We start from the raw sequence: 21,406 nt of genomic DNA on the forward strand, positions 1-21,406 counted from the left end.
GTGTGTGTGTGTGTGTGTGTGTGTGTGTGTGTGTGTGTGTGTGTGTGTAAGCAAAATAATCTCACCAGTTAGATCACGGAAAATTTTACCAGCCCCCTTTGTTCATATTTTATCATTTTTTTCTTTTTTATATAAAAATGTCTTTACTTACCCTTCTATTACAAAAAGTTATCTATAAATAAAAGCTTATGGCATTTCAAATTGATTATGCCTTGATGACCATCCTGAGTCCCTCCACCTTCCTCTAACCTCTACCAAGCTCTAAGCCACATTCACTTTCACATGTTGGTATCGCCAGAGCTGATGAGAAGTTCTGTGAATCCTTGCAACACAGGAAAGAAACACAGGCAAGGAGTGCCAGCAAACAGTGTGTTTCCCCAAAAAAATGGATGAAAGGGAAGGAGGGGCAAAGGTCAGACTGGTCCAGAGGAAGAGAAGACACTGAGCTGCTTCCTCTCTTGGGGGTCAGCTCCTTGAGGGGAGGGCTCTTGTCTCAGCCATCTTTATAAATCTATGAAGCCAGAAAAAGACCCAATAAGTAGGTGGTGTGGGTGAATGGAGAATAAAGAGCTTGAACTAGCTGGCTGGGGCCAGGCAGCATTCAGAAAAACAACTTCCAGATTTTTCCATTAATGAGTGCCTTTGCATGCCTGCGTTTTCTGTTTAACTTGGGTTTTTAATCCTCTGCAGACAGCAAGTGCTACTCCGAGGTGTGATCGCTGTTAAACTGACCTAATATAAAAATGAAAACCCTTCTGGAAGGATCCATACACAGAAGAGGATGCGTTGAACTGTTTCTCTCAGTAGCTCTCTGGGGAAATTGTACTAGAAAAGTCACTAAAGCTCAAAGTAGTTTCTAGACATGCATGCTCCCGTGGGGCAAAATGGGGCCACAGGAAATTCTCTGGGCTTAGTTGCTCAGCCTCTGAGCACACACAGCATGCAACCCTTAGTCACGTCTGGTTAGACTAAGAACCAACAGCTGACCCAGAGGCAGGCTGCTTCCATGCACTCCATCTCCTACAGGAAGCCTGGAGGGGCCTTGGAAAGTGATTGCTGGACCAATGAAAGCTCTCTTCTTGAGGACTGGGCTTGAGGTAGAGATGGATAGAGGTGACAGCACAGAAACCGTGGGGCAGGTGGTGACTTCGGTAGACTAGAGGCTGGCTGGAAAAGTAGGCTTACAAGGCCATCTGTTAGCAAGAGACGAACAAGAAGGAAGAAAGGAAAAGGGTATCAGGGAAGCGTTTGGAATGGGAAGCTGCCGGAGAAGTTGCTGTTCCATTCTGCACTCGGTTCTGAGGAGGCCTGGTGTGTAGCCCTGGCAAAGGCCTGCTTCCCCAGCCCTCCTGAGGAGCCCTTACCCTGTGGCAGAAGACAAGGTCAGCAGACTCTACAGCTTAAGCATCCCCATTGTCAAAAGAACAGGTGGTCTGGTTATGGTCATGAACACCTCTTCCTCTGTAGCTTGTACATAAAGTAAAAGACACACAAATGGCGGGCAGCTTTGCATGTTGGACCATATTTTGTGGGGTCACCACAGCCCACATGGTCAGTGCTTTGTGGGGTCCACCATAGTCAAAGAGCTTGTTATTTTGCCCTGAAGTTTTTTGATCTGCTATTTGGACTTTTGGTCTCTTAAAACTATTAACTAAATAAACCTCATTTTCTTTATAATGTTATCTTGTCTCTGGCATTTTATTATAGCAACAACAAAAGCAGGCTAATACAATGTTTTCTTTGTTGTCTTTACCCCCCTACACACACACTTTTTTTTTTTCTAAGTTAATCTTTCTCTTTTGGGGGGAGGTGGCTATAATGTATATGACCTTTGTTTGCTTTTTACCTTTTTTTGTTTTGTTGTTTTTGATGTTTGCTCTCTGTGATAATGCTCTCTCCTGCAAAGATTCTCCTCACCATGCCAATACTCCTCTTCATCTCCATATCCTTCTGGGACACTACCTGAAATGCTACCAGAGCTTTGAATTCATTGAATTAAAAATGGAAGATTTTTTTTTTTTGTCTTTAAATTTTTCCCTCCTATGTGCCTATTCCTTATATGAATGGAGTGGAGGTGAGTAAGGCCCAGACCTCAGTAGATGATGAGATTATGATGTTTTAGAAGTTCTGGCTGTGTGGTATTGACTTTCTATGTCCCGCTCTGTCTTGATTGCCATATTGTAAATTATGCAAAAGCCTGGCATTTTGAACAACATATTTATTCTCTCATACGGTTTCTGAAGGTTAGGAATTCCAGGTGTGGTGTAGCTGGGCTCTCTTGAGGCTGGAGGGAAGCAGCTTTCTGGGGTTGTAGCCACCTGGAAGTGTGGTCAGGCCCATCTAAGACCACCGCCGCCCCCGAGATCATCCACACCTGTAGTCTCAGTCCCTTGGCCAGAGCCTTTATCTCCTGCCATGAGGTCTTTCCCATGGAACTGCCCACATCATAGCTTACTGGAGAGAGGGGAGGGATGGGTTGGAGCGGGGCAGGGAGGAACTTGTGCTCAAGATGGAAGCCACAGTGCTTTTGTAACCTAATCTTGAGAGTCATGTGACATCACTTTGCTCTTTTCTGCCTGCTAGAAGCAAACTGTTAAGTCCAGCTCATACTTAAGAGGGGTGGGGTGTTGCTGCCCATGTCTTTCCCGCTTTAAGGGTACTGGGGCTTGTTGCACACTAAGCTGGACTAGAGGGAGGGAAGCTTATTTGAGTGCAGGTGAGTTCAGGATCTTGGCAGCGAGTGTTCGAGAAACAGACTTCTTGGGAAAATAGCTTCAGTGAGACAGCTGTTTAATTGGCGGCAACAAAGGCTTTTTAAACCTTTAGGGAGTAGGTAGAGGCTTTTGGGGTGAGTGTACATCATTGCCCAGGGTCAGGGTGCTGGGAATGCCTTATTTGCATGAAAAGGAATTCCTGGTACTTGTTGGACATGACCTTAAAGGAGAGAGGAAGTTTAACCTGGCTGCCAGGCTACATAACCTCCCCAAGTAGCCAAGAGCAAGGGCACAGGGTTATTGTGAGTCATGGCATGCAGGTCCTGAGGTACACAAGGAATGGTCCTACACCTGCCAATCTCAGGATGAGGTTTTTGGGGTTTAGACACATCATGACCCCACTCTTGCTGGCTGGCTCCACAGGGTATTACTGTGGACCTGTTTGTGAGACCAAAACCCTCTTCCTCATTTCTGCTTCTGTGATCCCCACTCAGCAACACCCTCTTTTTCCACCCATATTTGTTTTTAATGAAAGACTCAGATCTCTAGTCTGCTCTGTATGATCTGGTACTCATGCATTGTTACCCCACTCTCTCTCTCCCTCTCTCTCTCTCTCTCTCTCTCTTTCTCCTATTCTCCCTCCCCTCCCAGTTCCCTCCCTCTCCTCTCAAGAGAGAGTCTTTGATTTCTTTAGGCAGTAGATCTCACTCTGCAGATTTTAGTGGGGATAAAAAGCTCAATAGAGCCCATTCTTTGGTCTGTGGAGCCCAGGTGCTGGCTGATTTAGCCTGCCTAATACTTCCTTACCTCAGCTACAGGCTCCTGTCACTCTCCTACCCCTATACCCTGGACTTCCATTAACCTTTTCACAGAAGGTCCAAAGAGCTGTTCCCTCTTCTGACCCAGAGCCTGTGCTTGTCCATGTTCTGTGGTCAATTCTTATCTGCATTGATCAGTCCTGCTTATCTCTATACCCCAGCCAGGTGTCACGTCTTTCTTATGTGTTGGCATAAAGAAGGAACCTTGTGTGTATTGTATGGATGCAACACCTGCCAATTTAAAAGCCCTATGGCCTATGGCTGAGGCAGGAAACAGGCAGACACATGGTGCGTGAGCTCAGGTAACCAGCCACATAGCAAAATGTAGATTAGTAAAAAAATTAAAAATTATTTTAAGTTACGAGCTAGTCAGAGAAGAGCCCAGAAATATGGCCTGGGTGTTTCTAAGCAATTATCTGGGGTCTCATGAGTCATTATTCCAGGAGCTAAAGGACAGGAGAAAAAAAACACAACTAAGGGCTTCCTACTACATCTATAAGTTCTCGAAACTTCATGGATTTTTCTCCTCTCTAACTTATGTGGTTATTTGACATCTTTCTTTTCCAGACTTTAGCCTTCATGTTGGCTCATGATGTCTATCATGGGCTGTGAACACAGTGGTTGTTTATCATATAACTCTGTTGTCACAGACACAGTGTGTGTGTGTGTGTGTGTGTGTGTGTGTGTGTGTGTGTGTGTTGGGGGGGTTCCAGTGTTCAAACACTGTGATCCTCTGGTGCTTACAGGCACAGCCACCTCTCTTCAGTCTGGCGATCTGGGATCTGGGCTCTCCTCTCCTTCCCTATTCTGCCGCATAAACACCAGGCTTCTCACCACAGTGACACTTGCTGTGGACAGTATGTCCTGTAGGCTCTACTCTGCTTTCTCATATTGTTTCCTGCATCCTCACTGTTAGATAGAAATCTCTTCCTAGAAGAACCTTTACTGTGTGTTTTATATGTTACTCATTTTGTGTGTGCTTAATAAGTGCAAGACACTCATCTGAGAACTTTTCATACATTAGTCCATTGAAAAGTTATGGCAGCGATATTAGACATACATCCTCTCTCTTTTCATAGAGCCACAGAAAGCTTAAGTAATTGACACACACACACACACACAAAAATATCTATTGTTGGGCCTGAATTCAGAAGCCTTGTTGTCATTCTCCATTAAGCGGGGTCCCTGGATCTTGGCTGGGGTCTTGGATCTCAGCTTCTGGAAGAAGAAGGGGGTTCTGTTTCTCTTAGGGGCAGCTAGAATGCCTTATGGTGAGGCCAGAGCGTGCTAATCCAGGGTGTGGAAAAGATTTTCCACAGAGTGTTATAGTTTAGTTCTTTTAGCATGAGATTTCAGGTAGCATTGGAAGCTCAGGTGTTCCAGAGCCTATGGGGATAGTAAAGTGTTAGAGCTCTTGGTTAAGCTGCTGTGCTAAGCATGGCAGAGGTGCAGGAAGAAGCCCATGCCTGGTCGGCTTGCAGCCAAGACATAAGCCTGATGAGGCCCAGGCCCAGCAAGGCCCATGTCCAGCAGGCCAGAAGGCAGACCTGGAGAGATGTGGCTAGTGGCAGGAGGGGGGTGGTGGGATGAATGACAAATCTCAGAAGGTCTTAAACTCAGAAAGTATGAAATCAAGGGCATTATAAACCCTAGACAGAGGAAGGAATTTCGAGAGTGAATGTATTTTATTCTCTGGGATCAGGGAGTCAGGGATACTTAAATGGTCCTACCACAAGAAGGAAAATAGAGTACTTAATTGTCCTATGGGGCTCTCCAAGTACAATTGAAGGTCACTGCTGGACTAAGATCCTTAGCAGGGTGGGGCATTTCTAGGAATTGCTAGATGCTTGCTAGAGCAGTTTCCTTATCAAGCCTGTGATGACTATGTGATGCTCCTTACAAGACCTGGGTTCACCCAGATGAGGGAGACTCTTAGAACCCTGGTGAGAAAAGGGAGTATCATCATGAACACAAATAATTGGCCATTTGGAGACGACCAACTTCAGCCTTATCCAACAGAACCTCACACCTTGTATTCTGGCTCTGGGGTTAGCACAGCTCTAGAGTCCAGTCTCTGCTACTATATATATGCTGCCTGTTGAAGGGCAATAGGGGTTTCTTATCTCCCTATTCTGATCACTCAGGAGCTGCTGCTTACTGCTTAATAAACTGTCATGAGATTACTGATGCTATAGAAAGTAAAGTGGTAATGGTGGCAGTGAGAGTGGAGGGTTCTTCGCTGGAGGTGGGGGACTCAGCAAGCTCCTTATGCATGATAGGTGTTTGATGAATGTCAGTACTATGCGGGAATCGTCATTAAGAATTAGAAGATAAGTTCTAAGGTGGCAGCAACCAGTAAGTACCATATCTAAGGAGCAGATGATTAGAGACTGTGAAGCCAGCGAGTAAACAGGTGGATGGATCCAAAACACAGACTGGAGGGGACACTCCAGGAGTTGGGGGTGATCAGATCCAGGTCCAGGACTCACAAACTGTGAGCCCCTGCCCTTTCTGCATACCCTCAGTTCCAGGGACCCTCCACTTGAGCAGCTAGACATTGAATCCTTCCAGTGCCACCGAGGGCAGCATCTGGATTCCTGGGACAGCAACCCAACCTCCAAACCACAATTCTATCGGTGCCCCTGTGGAGACCAGGCAGACAATTAAATCATATGGAATGTCGATTCAAGATGGCGGAGGACAGATGAATCTGACCCCCAGAAGTGCAGTGTTTAGTAGGCTTGTAAGCCACAGCTCAGCTGCCTTCTGAGGCACCGGATCCCCTGTGGGTGCTCCCTGAGACAGATACGTCCCCCACCCCCACAGCTGCCACCTGAGATGCTGCTCTCTGCTCTTTTGAGATGCACACCCCAGCATGGCTGCATCTGAAATGCCAGCACCCACGCATGTTCCACTGGACCTCTCTAGTCATTCTGAAGACTACGCTAAACTCCAGACTCCAGACTCCAGAGATGGGCAGATCCAGCTTTCTGTGCAGGTTCCAGGAACAATCAGTCAAGGGTATGGACAACTAGATGGCTAACGGTCAGCATAAGAATACAATCAACTAAAAACCCAGGCCATCATGGCTCCACTAGAAACCCCCCAAAACAATGGATATTCTAATGCAGCTGAAACACAGGAAAATGACCTTAAATATAGGCGTATGTAGTCATTAGAGGCAAATAAAAGGGAGAAAAAAAATCTCTCAAAGAAATACAACTGAACAAATAGAGGCCATCAAGGACAGACAGGAAACCACAATCAAACAGGTAAAAGAAATGAATAAAACTGTTCAAGATCTGAAAACAGAATTAGAATCAACAAAGAAAACACAGACTAAGAAAACCTTGAGATGGAAAACTTAGCAGATCAGGAACCACAGAGTTAAGCATCACCAACAGGATACAAGAGTTGGAGGAGAGGATCTCAGTGTTGAAGATTCAATGGAAGAAATCAATACATCTCTCAAAGAAAATATTAAAACAGAAAAAATCCTGACACAAAACATCCAAGAAATCAAGGACACCATGAAAAGATGAAACCTAAGAATAATTAGAAATAGATGAAAAAGAAGATTCTAGGCTCCAAGGTCCAGTGTTAGTATTTTGGAACACAACCTGCTCCTCGGTTACCCACCAACTTATGATGTCATCATGTGTCGCCGGCCAGGTGGCCACACCTGGAAGGCGGGGTTACCTTGCCCCTTAAAGGACCAACCCCTACATGTGGTCTCTCTCTTACACTCTTACACTCTCCTCTCTCTCTCTCTCTCTCTCTCTCTCTCTGTGCCCCTTCCCTTTTTTCTCTCTCTCTTCATGTCCTGTTCCCCTCCCTCCATACCCTCCTAATAAACCTCTTGCAGAGAATATCGGTTGACCAGCCTCATGCTTTTTTAATAATAACATTGGTGTGTTGGCTAGGACAGGGCTCTCCTAGCAAAGCTAGGAACCCTTTCAGACTCCGGACAGGACGGTTACAACCGAATTTCTCTGCTCAAAAACTGAGCCCCAGCGTAAAGCATCAGCTTGCTCCGGTGCACGGACCCCCTGGGGCCATGGTTGCACAGTCATGGCACTTGGTCCTCCCTGATTTTCTGGGCTGCTTCTGCTCTCTCCAGGCTTGGGTCCCTGTCCAGCGGTTGGTGCCCGCGCTCCAATCCGGCACCATGGCCAGGGCTCTCTGAGAGTCTATGCAGTCCAGCTCCAGCCCCAGCGGCTCCAGCGGCAGCGAAGGCCAGCCCCGCCCCGGCTTGGATCTCTGTGCTGTCTGCAGCAACAGTGTTTGGTAAGAGGGTAGGCGCTCTACCCAGGACCCCTGGGGGGAGGCGAGCCAAAAAGGGACCATGTGTGTTTGCTATTCCAGCGCCGAGCCTGGGAGATTCACACCGCGCTAAAATCAACTTTAAAGGCTTGGCACAGCAGAGTCGGGAAACTTTTAAATTTCCCACGGGATCCCCGGCAGCCGCCATGTTTATCAAGGGAGGAAATGGGCGTAACTATAGCTTAACCATTCACTTAATGTGGAGCAGCGCCTTTTTAGGTTCGGGCAAATACGCCCCGCCTCCCTCGTGCCCTGCCTCCCGCGTGCCCCGCCAGCAGCCACAAAGCTGCTTTTCGTTTTGCCGCCTGCTTCTAAGAGGCTTTTCCCAAGCTTTAGGAAAACAAAACAAAACAGTCTTTTCTCCCTGATTTCTGTACACTTTACTCTTATGCTTTAAATTCCTTATCTAATGCTTTATATAATTTTCTCATTGGGTTTTCATTTATAAGTCTTAATCATAATTAACTGTTTATCTTATCTTTTAGACCAGGCCACAACAATGAGCCTCATTTCAAATTGGTATGGATTTTTATAAAAATTTAAAGTTACATTTTATTATTTTATGATACAACCCTGCTTCAAAATAAATTTTATATGATAATAAAATTTCAAAGTTATAAATATTTATTCAAATTAAGTTGGTTTAAGATATAAAACTGTTACTGTCTCCTACTATGTGTTGCTCAAATATAATTTTAAAATTGCTGAATACGGTTCTGCTCATGGGTTCATTATTATGTACAAGTTGTTTACCAATATTCTAAATTAGGATCTATTAATTTTAGAGGTATTTATGTTAAAACTGGGTCAATTTGCTGCATCTCTACTATCAAAAAGTTAAAATATGCTTGGTTAATTTTAAATTTTGTTAATACTGTTCTGCTAAATTGTTGGTTTTAAACTTATAGCTCAAGGGTTCGTTATTATGTACAAGTTGTTTACCAATATTCTAAATTAAGATCGATTATTTTAAAAAATATATTTATATTAAAACTGGGTCAATTTGCTGTATCTGTACTATCAAAAGGTTAAAATAAGCTTGGTCTTATTCTCTAAAAAAGGTTGTTATTAATCTGTAGTATAGCCTTAGACTGTTATAAGCTATAAACTTTTATGTATTAAATCATACAAAAACTCTTGTGCTCTCACTTTAATAGATTATATTCATGATTTTTAAGATTCTAACTTAGCAAGGACAAAACCTAAAGTCTTAATATTTAATGGTTAACAAATGCAAGTTAATAGTCACCTCATAGATACATATTTATAGTCCTGCAGATGGAAACATGGTCTCACTGCAATTTTTAATAAACAGCTGAGGATGGTCCTTAAGTCACCATATAGGAGTTGGTAAAAATACTGAGCCGTCCCACCTGGCTATCCAAGTCACGGCACCAATGTAATGTTATTAAAAAATCATGAGGCTGGTCAACCGATATTCTCTGCAAGAGGTTTATTAGGAGAATATGGAGGGAGGGGGAACAGGACATGAAGAGAGAGAGAAAAAAGGGAAGGGGTGCCCCGAGAGAGAGAGAGAGAAAGAGAGAAAGAGGAGAGTGTAAGAGTGTAAGAGAGAGACCACATGTAGGGGTTGGTCCTTTAAGGGGCAAGGTAACCCCGCCTTCCAGGTGTGGCCACCTGGCCGGTGACACATGATGACATCCTAAGTTGGTGGGTAACCCAGGAGCAGGTTGTGTTACAAAATACTAACTTTCAGGAAATATTTTCAAGAAATTCATGGAAGGAAACTTCCCCAAACTAAAGAAAGAGATGATTTTAAACATACAAGAGGCTTACAGAACACCAAATTTATTAGACCAAAAAAGAAATTCTTCCTGCCACATAATAGTCAAAACACTAAACTATAGAACAAAGAAACAGTATGAAAAGCAGCAAGAAAAAAAGTCCAAGTAGCATAAAGGTAGACTTATGAGAATAACATCTGACTTTTCAACAGTGACTACGAAAACCAGAAGGGCCTGCGAAGATGTCATGCAGACACTAAGAGACTACAGATTCCAGACTACTACACCCAGCAAAATTTTCAATCACCATAGACAAAGAAAACAAGATATTCCATGACAAAACCAAATTTAAACAATATCTATGTACCAACACAGCCCTATGGAAGATACTAGAAGGAAAACTCAAACTCAACTACACCTAAGAAAACACATGATATAGATAACATCACAACAGCAAAACCAAAAGAAAACAAGCACACAAACACACCAACTCCACAATAAAAGAAACTACATTCATTGATCACTAATATCTATCAACATCAATGGAATCAACTCTCCAATAAAAAGACAAAGGCTAACAGATGTTAGCAGAAACAGGATCCAACATCCTGCTGCATTCAAGAAATATACCTCAGCAACAGAGATAGACACTACCTCAGAGTAAAGGGCTGGGAAAAGGTTTTCCAAGCAAACAGACCCAAGAAGCAAGCTGAAATAGCCATCCTAATATTAATAAAATGGATTTTCAATCAAAATTAATCAAATAATGGGAAAGTCACTTCATTCTCATCAAAGGAAAAGTCAACCATGAAGACATCAGAATCCTGAACATCTATACCCCCAAACCAAGGGCACCTCCATTCATAAAAGAAACATTATTAAACCTTAAATCACACATAGATCCCAAAACATTAATAGTGGGAGACTTCCATATCCCACTCTTACAATGGACAGATCATTGAGACAGAAGCTAAATAGACAAATAATGAAGCTAACAGAGGTCATCAATCAAATGGACCTAATAGAGGTCTACAGAACTTTTCACTGAAACACAAAAGAATTCACTTTTTTTCTCAGCACCACACAGAATTTTCTCCAAAATTGACCATATAATCAGCACAAAGCAATCCTCAACTGACACATGATGGTTGAGTTAACTCAATGTTCTTTATCAGATCAACAGGGATTAAAGCTAGACCTCAGCAACAACAGAAACAACAAAAAGCATATATACTTAAAACTGAACAACTTCTTGCTCAATGATCACTAGGTCAAGGAAGAAATAAAAACAACAATAAAAAAAACAAATTAAAGACTTCCTAGAATTCAATGAAAATGAGGGCACAACTTACCCAAACTTATGGGACACACGAAAGCAGTGTTAAGAGGAAAGTTCATAGCACTAAGTGCCTTCATAAAGAAACTAGAGAGAGCTCATACTAAAAACTTAATAAATCACCTGAAAGCATTAGTACAAAAAAAAAAAAAAAGCAAACACACCCAAGGAGTAGATGGCAGGAAATAATCAAACTCAGGGCTGAAATCAATAAATTAGAAACAAAGAGAGCAATACAAAGAATCAACAAAACCAAGTGTTAGTTCTTTGAGAAAACCAACAAGATAGACAAACTCCTAGCCAAACTAACTAAAAGACAGAGAGACAGTACCCAAATTAACAAAATCAGAAATGAAAAAGGGGGGCATAACAACAAACACTGAGGAAATCCAAAGAATCATTAGGTCTTACTTCAAAAGCCAATATGCCACAAAATTGAAAAATCTAAAGGAAATAGATGATTTTCTTGATAGATTTCACCTACCAAATCAAGAGCACGCAAACAGTTTAAACAGCCCTATAACCCCTAAGGAAATAGAAGCAGCCAACAAAAGTCTTCCATCTGAAGAAAGCCCAGGGTCAGATGGTTTTAGCACAGAATTCTACCAGACTTTCAAAGAAGAGCTAACACCAAAACTCCTCAAACTATTCCACAAAATAGAAACAGAAGAAACATGAAGCCACAGTCATCCTGATACCTAAATGACACAAAGATTCAACAAAGAAAGAAAATTTCAGACCAATCTTCCTTATGAACATTGATGCAAAAATACTCAATAAGAGACTTGCAAACCGAATTCTAGAACACATTAACCACATCATCCATTATGACCAAGTAGGCTTCATCTCAGGGATGCAGGGATGGCTCAACACATGAAAATCCATCAATGTAATACACCATATAAACAAACTGAAAGAAAAAAAATCACATGATCATTTAATTAGATGCAGAAAAAGTATCTGACAAAACCCAACACTATTTCATGATAAAAGTCTTGGAGAGATCAGGGACACAAGGTCCAGACCTAAACATAATAAAGGCTATATACGGCAAGCTGATAGCCAACATCAAACTAAATGGAGAGAAACTCAAAGCACTCCCACTAAAGTCAGGGACAAGATGAGGTTGCCCAATCTCTTTATCTCTTCAATATAGTACTAGAAATTCTAGCTACAGCAATAAGACAACTAAAGGGGATCAAAGGGATACAAATTGGAAAGGAAGAAGTTAAAGTATCACTCTTCACAGATGATATGATAGTATACATAAGTGACCCCAAAAATTCCACTAGAGAATTCCTGCACTTTGCTTCAGCAAAGTGGCTGGATACAAGAGTAATTAAAAAAAAAAAAATCAGGGGCATCGCGCGAGGGACGCCGCCACCTCCTCCCACGCAGCAGCCGTGTCCTCCCGCTCAGCCGCGCAGGTTGACTCGACCAAAGCGATGGTTATGGAGAAGCCTAGTCCCCTGCTGGTCGGGCGGGAGTTTGTGCGACAGTACTACACCTTGCTGAACCAGGCCCCGGACATGCTGCACAGATTTTATGGAAAGAACTCTTCCTATGCCCACGGGGGCTTGGATTCCAACGGGAAGCCAGCAGATGCAGTCTACGGGCAGAAGGAAATCCACAGGAAAGTGATGTCACAAAACTTCACCAACTGCCACACCAAGATCCGCCACGTGGACGCCCACGCCACTCTGAATGACGGGGTGGTGGTCCAGGTGATGGGGCTGCTGTCCAAAACAACCAGGCTCTTCGGAGGTTCATGCAGACCTTTGTCCTTGCTCCCGAGGGCTCTGTTGCCAACAAGTTCTATGTTCACAACGACATCTTCAGATACCAAGATGAGGTCTTTGGTGGCTTTGTCACAGAGCCTCAGGAGGAATCTGAGGAAGAAGTAGAAGAACCTGAGGAAAGACAGCAGACACCAGAGGTGGTGCCTGATGACTCTGGTACTTTCTATGATCAGACTGTCAGCAACGACTTGGAGGAACATTTAGAGGAGACTGTTGTGGAGCCGGAGCCAGAGCCGGAGCCAGAGCCAGAGCCAGAACCTGTGCCTGACATCCAAGAGGACAAGCCTGAGCCTGCTTTGGAGGAAGCTGCTCCTGAGGACGTGCAGAAGAGTGCTTCCCCGGCCCCAGCGGATGTGGCCCCAGCACAGGAGGACTTGAGGACATTTTCTTGGGCATCTGTGACTAGTAAGAACCTTCCTCCCAGTGGGGCTGTTCCAGTGACGGGGACACCGCCTCATGTGGTCAAGGTGCCACCTTCGCAGCCCCGACCAGAATCTAAGCCTGATTCTCAGATTCCACCGCAAAGGCCTCAGAGAGATCAGAGAGTTCGAGAGCAGCGGATCAACATCCCCCCCCCCCCCAGAGGGGACCCCGGCCAATCCGAGAGGCTGGTGAACCAGGAGATGTGGAACCTCGAAGGATGGTGAGGCACCCTGACAGTCACCAGCTCTTCATCGGGAACCTGCCACATGAAGTTGACAAGTCAGAACTGAAGGATTTTTTCCAAAATTATGGGAACGTGGTGGAGCTGCGCATTAACAGTGGCGGGAAGTTACCCAACTTCGGTTTTGTTGTGTTTGATGATTCTGAGCCTGTTCAGAAGGTCCTTAACAATAGGCCTATCATGTTCCGAGGTGCGGTCCATCTGAATGTGGAAGAGAAGAAGACTCGAGCTGCCAGGGAAGGTGACCGCAGGGACAACCGCCTTCGCGGACCCGGAGGCCCCCGTGGTGGGCCAAGTGGTGGGATGAGAGGCCCTCCCCGCAGAGGCATGGTGCAGAAACCAGGCTTTGTCGTGGGCAGGGGAATTACAACTCCAAGCAGTGAATTGCTTGGCCCAGATCTTCACACAGCACACAGCCCTGGCTCCTGCAGAATGGTGAATTCCTTCAACCAGCCTTTGGTGTCTCGGAGTAGTCTATTATAAACTGCTTGAGTTTGTACAACTTTAATTTCTCTTGTGTTCATGGTGTGTGCTCCCCACCCCCCTTCCCTCCCCTGACCTTTTAGTCCTTCACTTCCAGTTTTCCGGAATGAATCTTTAGGAGGAATAGATTTTTACAGAAGAGGAAAGACTGACCTTCCTGCTCACGCTGCGTATACCGACCGGAATTTAACAGCCATTCCCCAAAGGAGGGTGTCTCGGTTTTCACTGACAGTGGGTGTTCATTTGTTGGGAGACACAGGATTTGATAAACATTTTGGAAGCAGGAAAAATTCGTATTATCAAGAGTCACGACTCCTTTCTGGTGTGGAAAAATTGCCTTTTTGGCAACTGCCGCTGGGTCCCTGCTGGTGTGGCTAACCGAATAAAAGGTGTTTCCAGAACTTTGTTCTTTTGACATGTGATTACCAAACAGTTCTAAACCTCCGTTTTTACCATTGGATTTTAAATTGTGACGTAGTCTGTCAATGTCTAGAACACAGCTAAGGACTTTTGTTGAACTGTTAGATTTTTTTGAGGTAGAGTTTTTCATGTTTTATTTGTATTTGTAAAAAAAAAGAAAAAAGGATAAAAAGGAAAAAAGGACAAAAAAATCCCCACAAGAAAACAAATGCCCAAATCTGATAACAAAACCAAGCAAAACTGTGCCTTCTATTTATCTTTGATTCTGGTCCTGGCAATTGTTTAAAGAAAAGTAATAAAGATTCTAGATTTGTTTTCAGAAAAAAAAAAAAATCAGTAGCCCTCCTGTATACAAATGACAAATGGGCAAAGAAAGAAATTCAAGAAACCACACCCTTCACAATAGCCATAAGTAATATTAATTATCTAGGGGTAACTGTAATCAAGGAAGTCAAAGACCTGTATAACAAGAACTTCAAGTTTCGACGAAAGAAACTGAAGAAGATATCAGAGATGGAAAGGTCTCCCATGCTCATGGATTAGTAGGATTAACATAGTAAAAATGGCCACCTTACCAAAGGCAATCTATAGATTCAATGCAATCCCCATCAAAATATCAACACAATGTTTTAGAGACCTTGAAAGAAAAACACTAAACATTGTATGGAAAGAAAAAAAAAAACAGAATAGCTAAAACAGTCCTATACAATAATAGAACTGCTGGAGATTCTATACTACAGAGCAATGGTAATAAAAACTGCATGGTACTGGCATCGAAATAGGCTGGCTGATCAATTAATTGAATTGAAGACCCAGAAATAAACCCACACACATATGCACACCTGATTTTGATAAAGGAGCCAAAATCACATAATGGAAAAAAGACAGCATCTCCAACAAATGGTGCTGATCTAACTGGATGTCTCCATGTAGAAAAGTGCAAAGAGATCCTTATTTATCACCCTGCACAAAACTGAAGTCCAAGTAGATCAAAGACTTCAACATAAAACCAGATACACTAACTCTACTAGAGGAGAAGGTAGGTAAGAGCGTTGAACTCACTGACACAGGAGCAACTTTCTGAACAGAACACCAACGGCTGAGGCACTAAGATCAACCATTAATAAATGGGAGCTCTTGAAACTGAGAAACTTCTGTAAAGCAAGGTACACTATAAGCAGAACCAAATGGCAGCCTGCAGATCTGGAAAAGATCTTCACCAACCCTCCATTTGACAAAGGGCTAATATCCAAAATATATGAAGAACTCAAGAAATTAAACACCAAGAAACCAAATAATCCAATTAAAAATGGGATACAAAGCTAAACAAAGAATTCTCAACAAAGGAATCTGCAATGATGGAGAAACACTTCAAGAAATGCTCAGTGTCCTTAATCATCATGGAAATGCAAATCAAAATGACTCTGAGATTTCATCTTCCACCTGTCAGAATGGCTAAGATCAAAAACTCAACAGCATGTCAACACTTGCTGGCGGGGTGTGGAGGAACCCTCCTCCATTGCTGGGGGAATGTAGCGTGCAACGACTTTGGAAAGCAATCTGGTGCTTTCTCCTAAAACTGGGACTAGCCGTACCTCAAGACCCAGCTATACTACTCCTGGCCATACACCTGAAATATGCTCAAAGATACAAGAACATCTGCTCAGCCATGTTCAGAACAGCTTAATTTGTAATAGGCAGAAACTGGAAACAACCTAGATGTCTCCCAATTGAAGTATGGATAAAGAAACTGTGGCGCATTTACACAATGGAATACTACTCAGCAATTAAAAAAAAAAAGACATCATGAAATTTGCAGGCAAGTGGATGGAACTAGAAAAGATCATCCTGAGTGAGGTAACCCAGGCCCAGAAAGACACACATGGTACGTGTGTGGTATGTACTCCCTTATAAGCAGATTGACTCATATGATACAGGGCAATCATACTACAACGCACAGACCCCAAGAAGCTAAGTCCGATTGTCATCTCAGGCTTCATGTGGGCTACACCAGTTAGGGAGAGGGGCACATCTTTGACATGGACTGGGTTGCCTGCTTTTGATCACATCCCTCCGATGGGACTTCCGTACGAGGCTAGCGGGGAGAAAGACAAATTCAGTCCTCATGGGCATAGATGAGCAGGGTGACAACCTGGGGCCACCGGGTCACCTCAGCTGTGAAAACTCCCCCGTCAGACTGGCTTGGAGGCAAGTCTGTAGTATGTTTTCTTGATTCATGATTGACGAGGGAGGCCTATCCCACTGTGGGCATTCTACCCTGTGGGCAGGCCGTTCTGGGGTGCCATAGGAAAGCAAAGTGAGTAAACCACGAGGAGCAAGACCGCAAGCAGTATTCCTCTACTGTTTCTGCTCCAGTTCCTGCCTCTAGGTGCTGGACTTGAGTTCCTGCCCTCATTTCTGTTTATATCAGACTGTAAAATGTAAAGTGAAAGAAACGTTTTCCTCCTCAAGGTCACAGTCTTTATCAAGCAATGGAAGCAGACTAGAACAGGCGTCAATGGCCAGCCATGCCTGCTTGTCCTTAGCCTAGGCCCCTGGGTTTAAGACAACCTGTGAAGAGCTATTACGGAACTACCATGGTCTCCTTTTCTGCCACTGGGCTTCACCCATTCTGTACATTTGCACTTCATTTATGCCTCTGTAAATCTGCCAGCTTTAGAAAAAGGGAGAAAGAGAGAGAGAGAGAATACAGGAAACCCAGTTTAATTTGTATCTCAGACAAATAGCCCATTTCTAAAGTGTACGAATGCCCCCAAGGTTGCATGGGATACACATATAAAAAATATTGATTGACTGTCTGGATTTCATGTTTAGCTGGGAATCCTATGGTTTGTCTTGTAACTCCATTCCTATGTCTCTTGGGCTTGGGGCTCTCCAGCTGGCTGGCTGCGGTCACAGGACCATGACTTCATCTTTGGCACTTCCTAGGAATTTCTTGCTAAGCTACTGTTCTGTTTCATTCAAACCTCGTCCACTGGGAGTGCCTTGTTCTCTGTTTCTGGAATAATCATTGAGTAGCATAGAGCAGCAGGATGCCTCCAAGAGCAGAAATCAGCATAGTTTCCCAAGCTGCACAATCGGAGGGAATGTGGGAGCAAACTGATACAGCCACGGTTCTAGAAAACTGTTAGAAGTCTGGTCTTCGAGTTTTGAGCACTAGACCAAGCACATGCTGTGTCTACAGAGGTCATTGGAACATAGTAGTTCCTGGCAGTCTATTGTTCTATGGTTGCAGAAAAAGGAACTTTTTTTTTTCTGACTTCAGTTTTATGGTTTTAAGAACTGTATTTGTATAAAATGGGATCTCCACAGCCTGGTGTAAGAAACACAGGAAAAAAAACTTAAGAGGAAAATGCATATTTTTCATTTGTATCCTTTGCCTTTAGGAAAATGATTTGTTCTAGGCTTAATTTTTTTTCCAGGGTAATATCAGAGCTATCGTAAAGACTAATGGTTTGTTGTTTGCTTTTTAACTCATGTTTTTAACTATTTAATCCCTGGAACTGGGCATTACTCCAAGGCTCTGTGCATGCTAGGAAACAGCTCTGCTGCTCACTGTGTTCCCTGCCCTCTTTTTGCTTTTTATATTGAAGCAAGGTCTCACTAAGTTGCCAGGGCGTGCCTTGAATCTACTCCATAGCCTAGGCATTCCTTGAACCTGTAATTCCCTGCCTTAGCCCCTCTTGATGGTATAAGGCCAGAGCTGTCAGAGCTGGCATGAACTTTTCCTTATGAGCACTCTCAGATATAAAATCAAAGTGAACCGAATATCAGCTCCCACATTCTGTTAGACACTTTAGACCAGCAGTTCTCAACCTGTGGGTTACAACCCCACTGGGTGTCAAATGACCCTTTCACAGGGGTGGCCTAAGACCACAGGGAAACACAGATATTTGCACTATGATTCATAACAGTGGCAAAATTACAGCTATGAAGGAGCAACAGAAATAATTTTGTGGTTGAGGGTCAGCACATGAGAAACTGTACTGAAGGGCTTCAGCATTAGGAAGGCTGAGAAGCCCTGCTTCAGGCTGTGGGACCAGACACTGGCTGAAGCAGCTCAAGGGAGCAAGCATTTGCTTTGGCTCAAGGGTCATTGAGATGGGGAAGGCATGGAGCCTGGGCAGCCTCACCCACTCTGGCCACCATCCAGCAGATCAGGGAGCAGAAAATGCTCACTGGAAGCAGAAGACAGCACCCTCAAGACCTGCCCCCTGAAACCTGCCTGTGCCAGCCATACCCTTAAAGTTCCACCCACGCCTCCCAACACTGCCACCATCTGGAGCGGGACCAAATGTTTAAATACAGGAGGCAAGTGGGGGTGGGGTGGGGGCCGCAGGCAAACCCTAGCATAAACCTACACACATACACACCTGGAGGAACAGCTACTAAGGTTTTACCCTGTGCGTCTTCTCATCCACGTTACCGAAGCAATTTAACCTGACGCAGAGACACTGTGCCATGCACCCCTTAATGGTCTGCGGGAGAAATGGCATTGTCTGAGTCAGCCACAATACCATTGCTCACCTACAACTTAGCAATAATCTCTTTATGTTGTCTACATTTAATCACAATTACATTCTGCAGTGTCATGGGGGTCATATCCATCATGTTTCTGTCTCGACATCTAGCAGAGGGCCTGACACGCACTGGTCCATGGAACGGTGATGAGAGACCAGGTAAGCAAACGGAGGGAGGGATGTGGCATGAAACCACTCAGGTTCCGGAGGGAGATCTGAGCGGTGAATTGGCTGGGCTGGCTGGCACTGTAGGGCCCTGTAGGGTGGGCAGGTGTGGAGAAGGGTCATATATAGCCTGCTCTGAAGGAGGCGGTGTGAAGAGAAACTTGCAAGGCAAGCTGAAGAGCTTACTGCATGCCACCAGCTCGATCAAGTGGTGTCTACTTCTTCCTACTCACTTAAGAGGCAAAGAAAGATTTCTCCTCTGCAAGAAGCTTCAGTGAGAAGTTTTCAGGAAATATGGAAGTTCCTGGGACTTGTGGTTTCTTAAGCTTTTTAAAAAAAGATTTCTTTATACTTGTGTGTTTGTGTGTGAGTGTGTGTGCGCGCCGTGTGTGTGTGTCAATGCCCATGGAAGCCAGAAGGGAGTATTGAATCTCTTGGAGCTGGAGTCACAGCTATCTGTGAGATGGTCATGAGCTGCCCAAATGCCCAGACTCAGGTCCGCTTGAAAAGTAGCTTGCACGCTTACCTACCAAGGCACCATCCTATCCCCTCAAACCTCTTAGGTGCAACTCAGACACAAAATCTAAGGAAAGAGAGGGCTTTGGATTCCGCGTCTGTCTCTGAAATGTTGCGGTTGAACACAAGTCTGTTGGGAAGCAAGGTTAACCCTCTCCGGAGTTTCACTAATAACAGATCTCAGCAGTCCTGCCCATGATGGTCTCCACAAACGTCCGGGCGGGATCCGCTTAAGCGCAGCCTTCTCCTCGCAGCGGGAGAGCCCACAGACGCTGTGTCCACGCGCCGCTGCCACGGTAGCCTCACTCAAAATTACAGTGCTGAGGTTAACAGAAGTAAGCCAAGCTCTAGGGAAGGCCTCGAGCACAGAGCCACCTCGGGTAACTGTGAGCGAGAGTAGAGATGAACATGGAAGAGAGCGAGCGCTGTGGCAGCCGTGAAAGACCAGCGTTCTTGGAATGTCGCCAGAAGTCCCCAGCAATGGGGCAGCGTCAAACAGTCCATTTAGACGGCTACTGAATTAGCCCTAAGATTTGCCTTTGCTGTTAGTAAGGTCCCCTTCCCTCCTCTGAAGGAGTTTATGTTGGTCAGGAAAGCCCTCCCCTCCCCCAAACCTAATAAAGTCCAAAGACATCGTTCATGAGAAGAGGTGGGCTTGCCTTATCTAATTTATCCCCTAACATTCCCTAAAAGAAAGCATGGCAGGTGTGCACGTCTGTTTGGGCGAGTGAGACCTAATTTCTTAGTTACTCTGATGGCTTTTTCTCAACCGCATCACAAAGGGCATGGGGTTGGCACTTTAGGTTTTCTTCTACTGAGTTTTGTCAAAGTCCAGACCAGGGAGTTTTACCCTCTGCTTCCTAACTGTCTTGTGTTAAGGACCTGGGGTCTCTTCTCAGGCCTCAGTTGCCACGGTGTGCTTGACCAGCTGTTTCCTAGGTCGGCCTCTTCCCCCCCATTGCATGCTGCTCCCATGCGCTGCGCGCGGGGCCAGCTTTCTGGAGGAGGCTGCACCTAGCAAGGTTGGCAAATCGCACCAACACCAGTTCAGCAAATTTGAGGACTTGGATGGTGGTTCACAGCTCAGAGGAGGTACTGCGGTAGGAAGGGAGAGAAGGGAGAATCCGGTCAGATCTGAGGAGTCCTGTGGAAGAGCCGTCACGAACCTGTGTCACCAAAGAGCAACCGTGTGGCTCACACTCCTGCTCTGGCCCGCTCAAGCCTGTGGGACAGTGAAGTCCTTTCTCCTTTTCTGTTTTCAGACAAGAAACACAGTTACATTATAGGGCAGAGGTAGAGGGACACGTAAGCCAACTTCATTATTTTCTGAGTAATCTTTCAGCGTTTAGAACAGAAATTACCATACTGTGTCTGCTTCAATAGGACTCAAGATCCTAGGACAAGGCTTAGGAGTTCAGGCATAGAGGGCAGCTTATCTGATGAACACTGGGCTTTCACTGCAAACATTGTAGTTTCCATGACTTTTTTAGATCTGACCTCTTTGCATTTATCTGAAAAAAAAAAAACTATAAAGAATTTAACATTTCCCTGATATTGTAAAAGGGTCCCATGTTGCATAAAGAAATTTCCCCTCACTTCTCTCCTTTCTTCCCTCTCCTCTCTTCCTTTCCCCTTCACTCTCCTCTCTCTTTTCTCTCCCTTTCTCCTACTCTCTGATTCTCTTCTCAATTCTCCATGTCTTCTTTTCTTTTTGTTCCTACTTTCTAGTTATCTTTCTCCATTCCTTTATTTCACCTGCCTAACATATCCGTTCATTCATCCACTCATCCATCTATTTATTCACCCATCCACCTACCCATCCATCCATGTATCCATTCATCCATTCATCCACCCACCCACCCATTCACCTATCCATCTACCA

The 21,406-nt window shown here is 44.4% G+C and overlaps 1 protein-coding gene across 1 annotated transcript; it reads left to right on the forward strand.

The window, feature by feature from the left end:
• Nucleotides 1-12,301: 12,301 nt before the first annotated feature.
• On the forward strand, nt 12,302-14,031 carry LOC129677924 (ras GTPase-activating protein-binding protein 1-like). Its single transcript, XM_055608594.1, is given in 3 exon segments — nt 12,302-12,676; nt 12,679-13,304; nt 13,307-14,031. Coding segments are annotated over 3 exon segments (1,497 nt in total). The 5' UTR covers nt 12,302-12,381; the 3' UTR covers nt 13,883-14,031.
• The last annotated feature ends 7,375 nt before the right edge of the window (nt 14,032-21,406 follow it).

The sequence above is a fragment of the Psammomys obesus genome, unplaced genomic scaffold (assembly GCF_907164565.1).
Source record: "Psammomys obesus unplaced genomic scaffold, mPsaObe1.curated_primary_1811, whole genome shotgun sequence".
NCBI classification, from domain to species: Eukaryota; Metazoa; Chordata; class Mammalia; order Rodentia; family Muridae; genus Psammomys; species Psammomys obesus.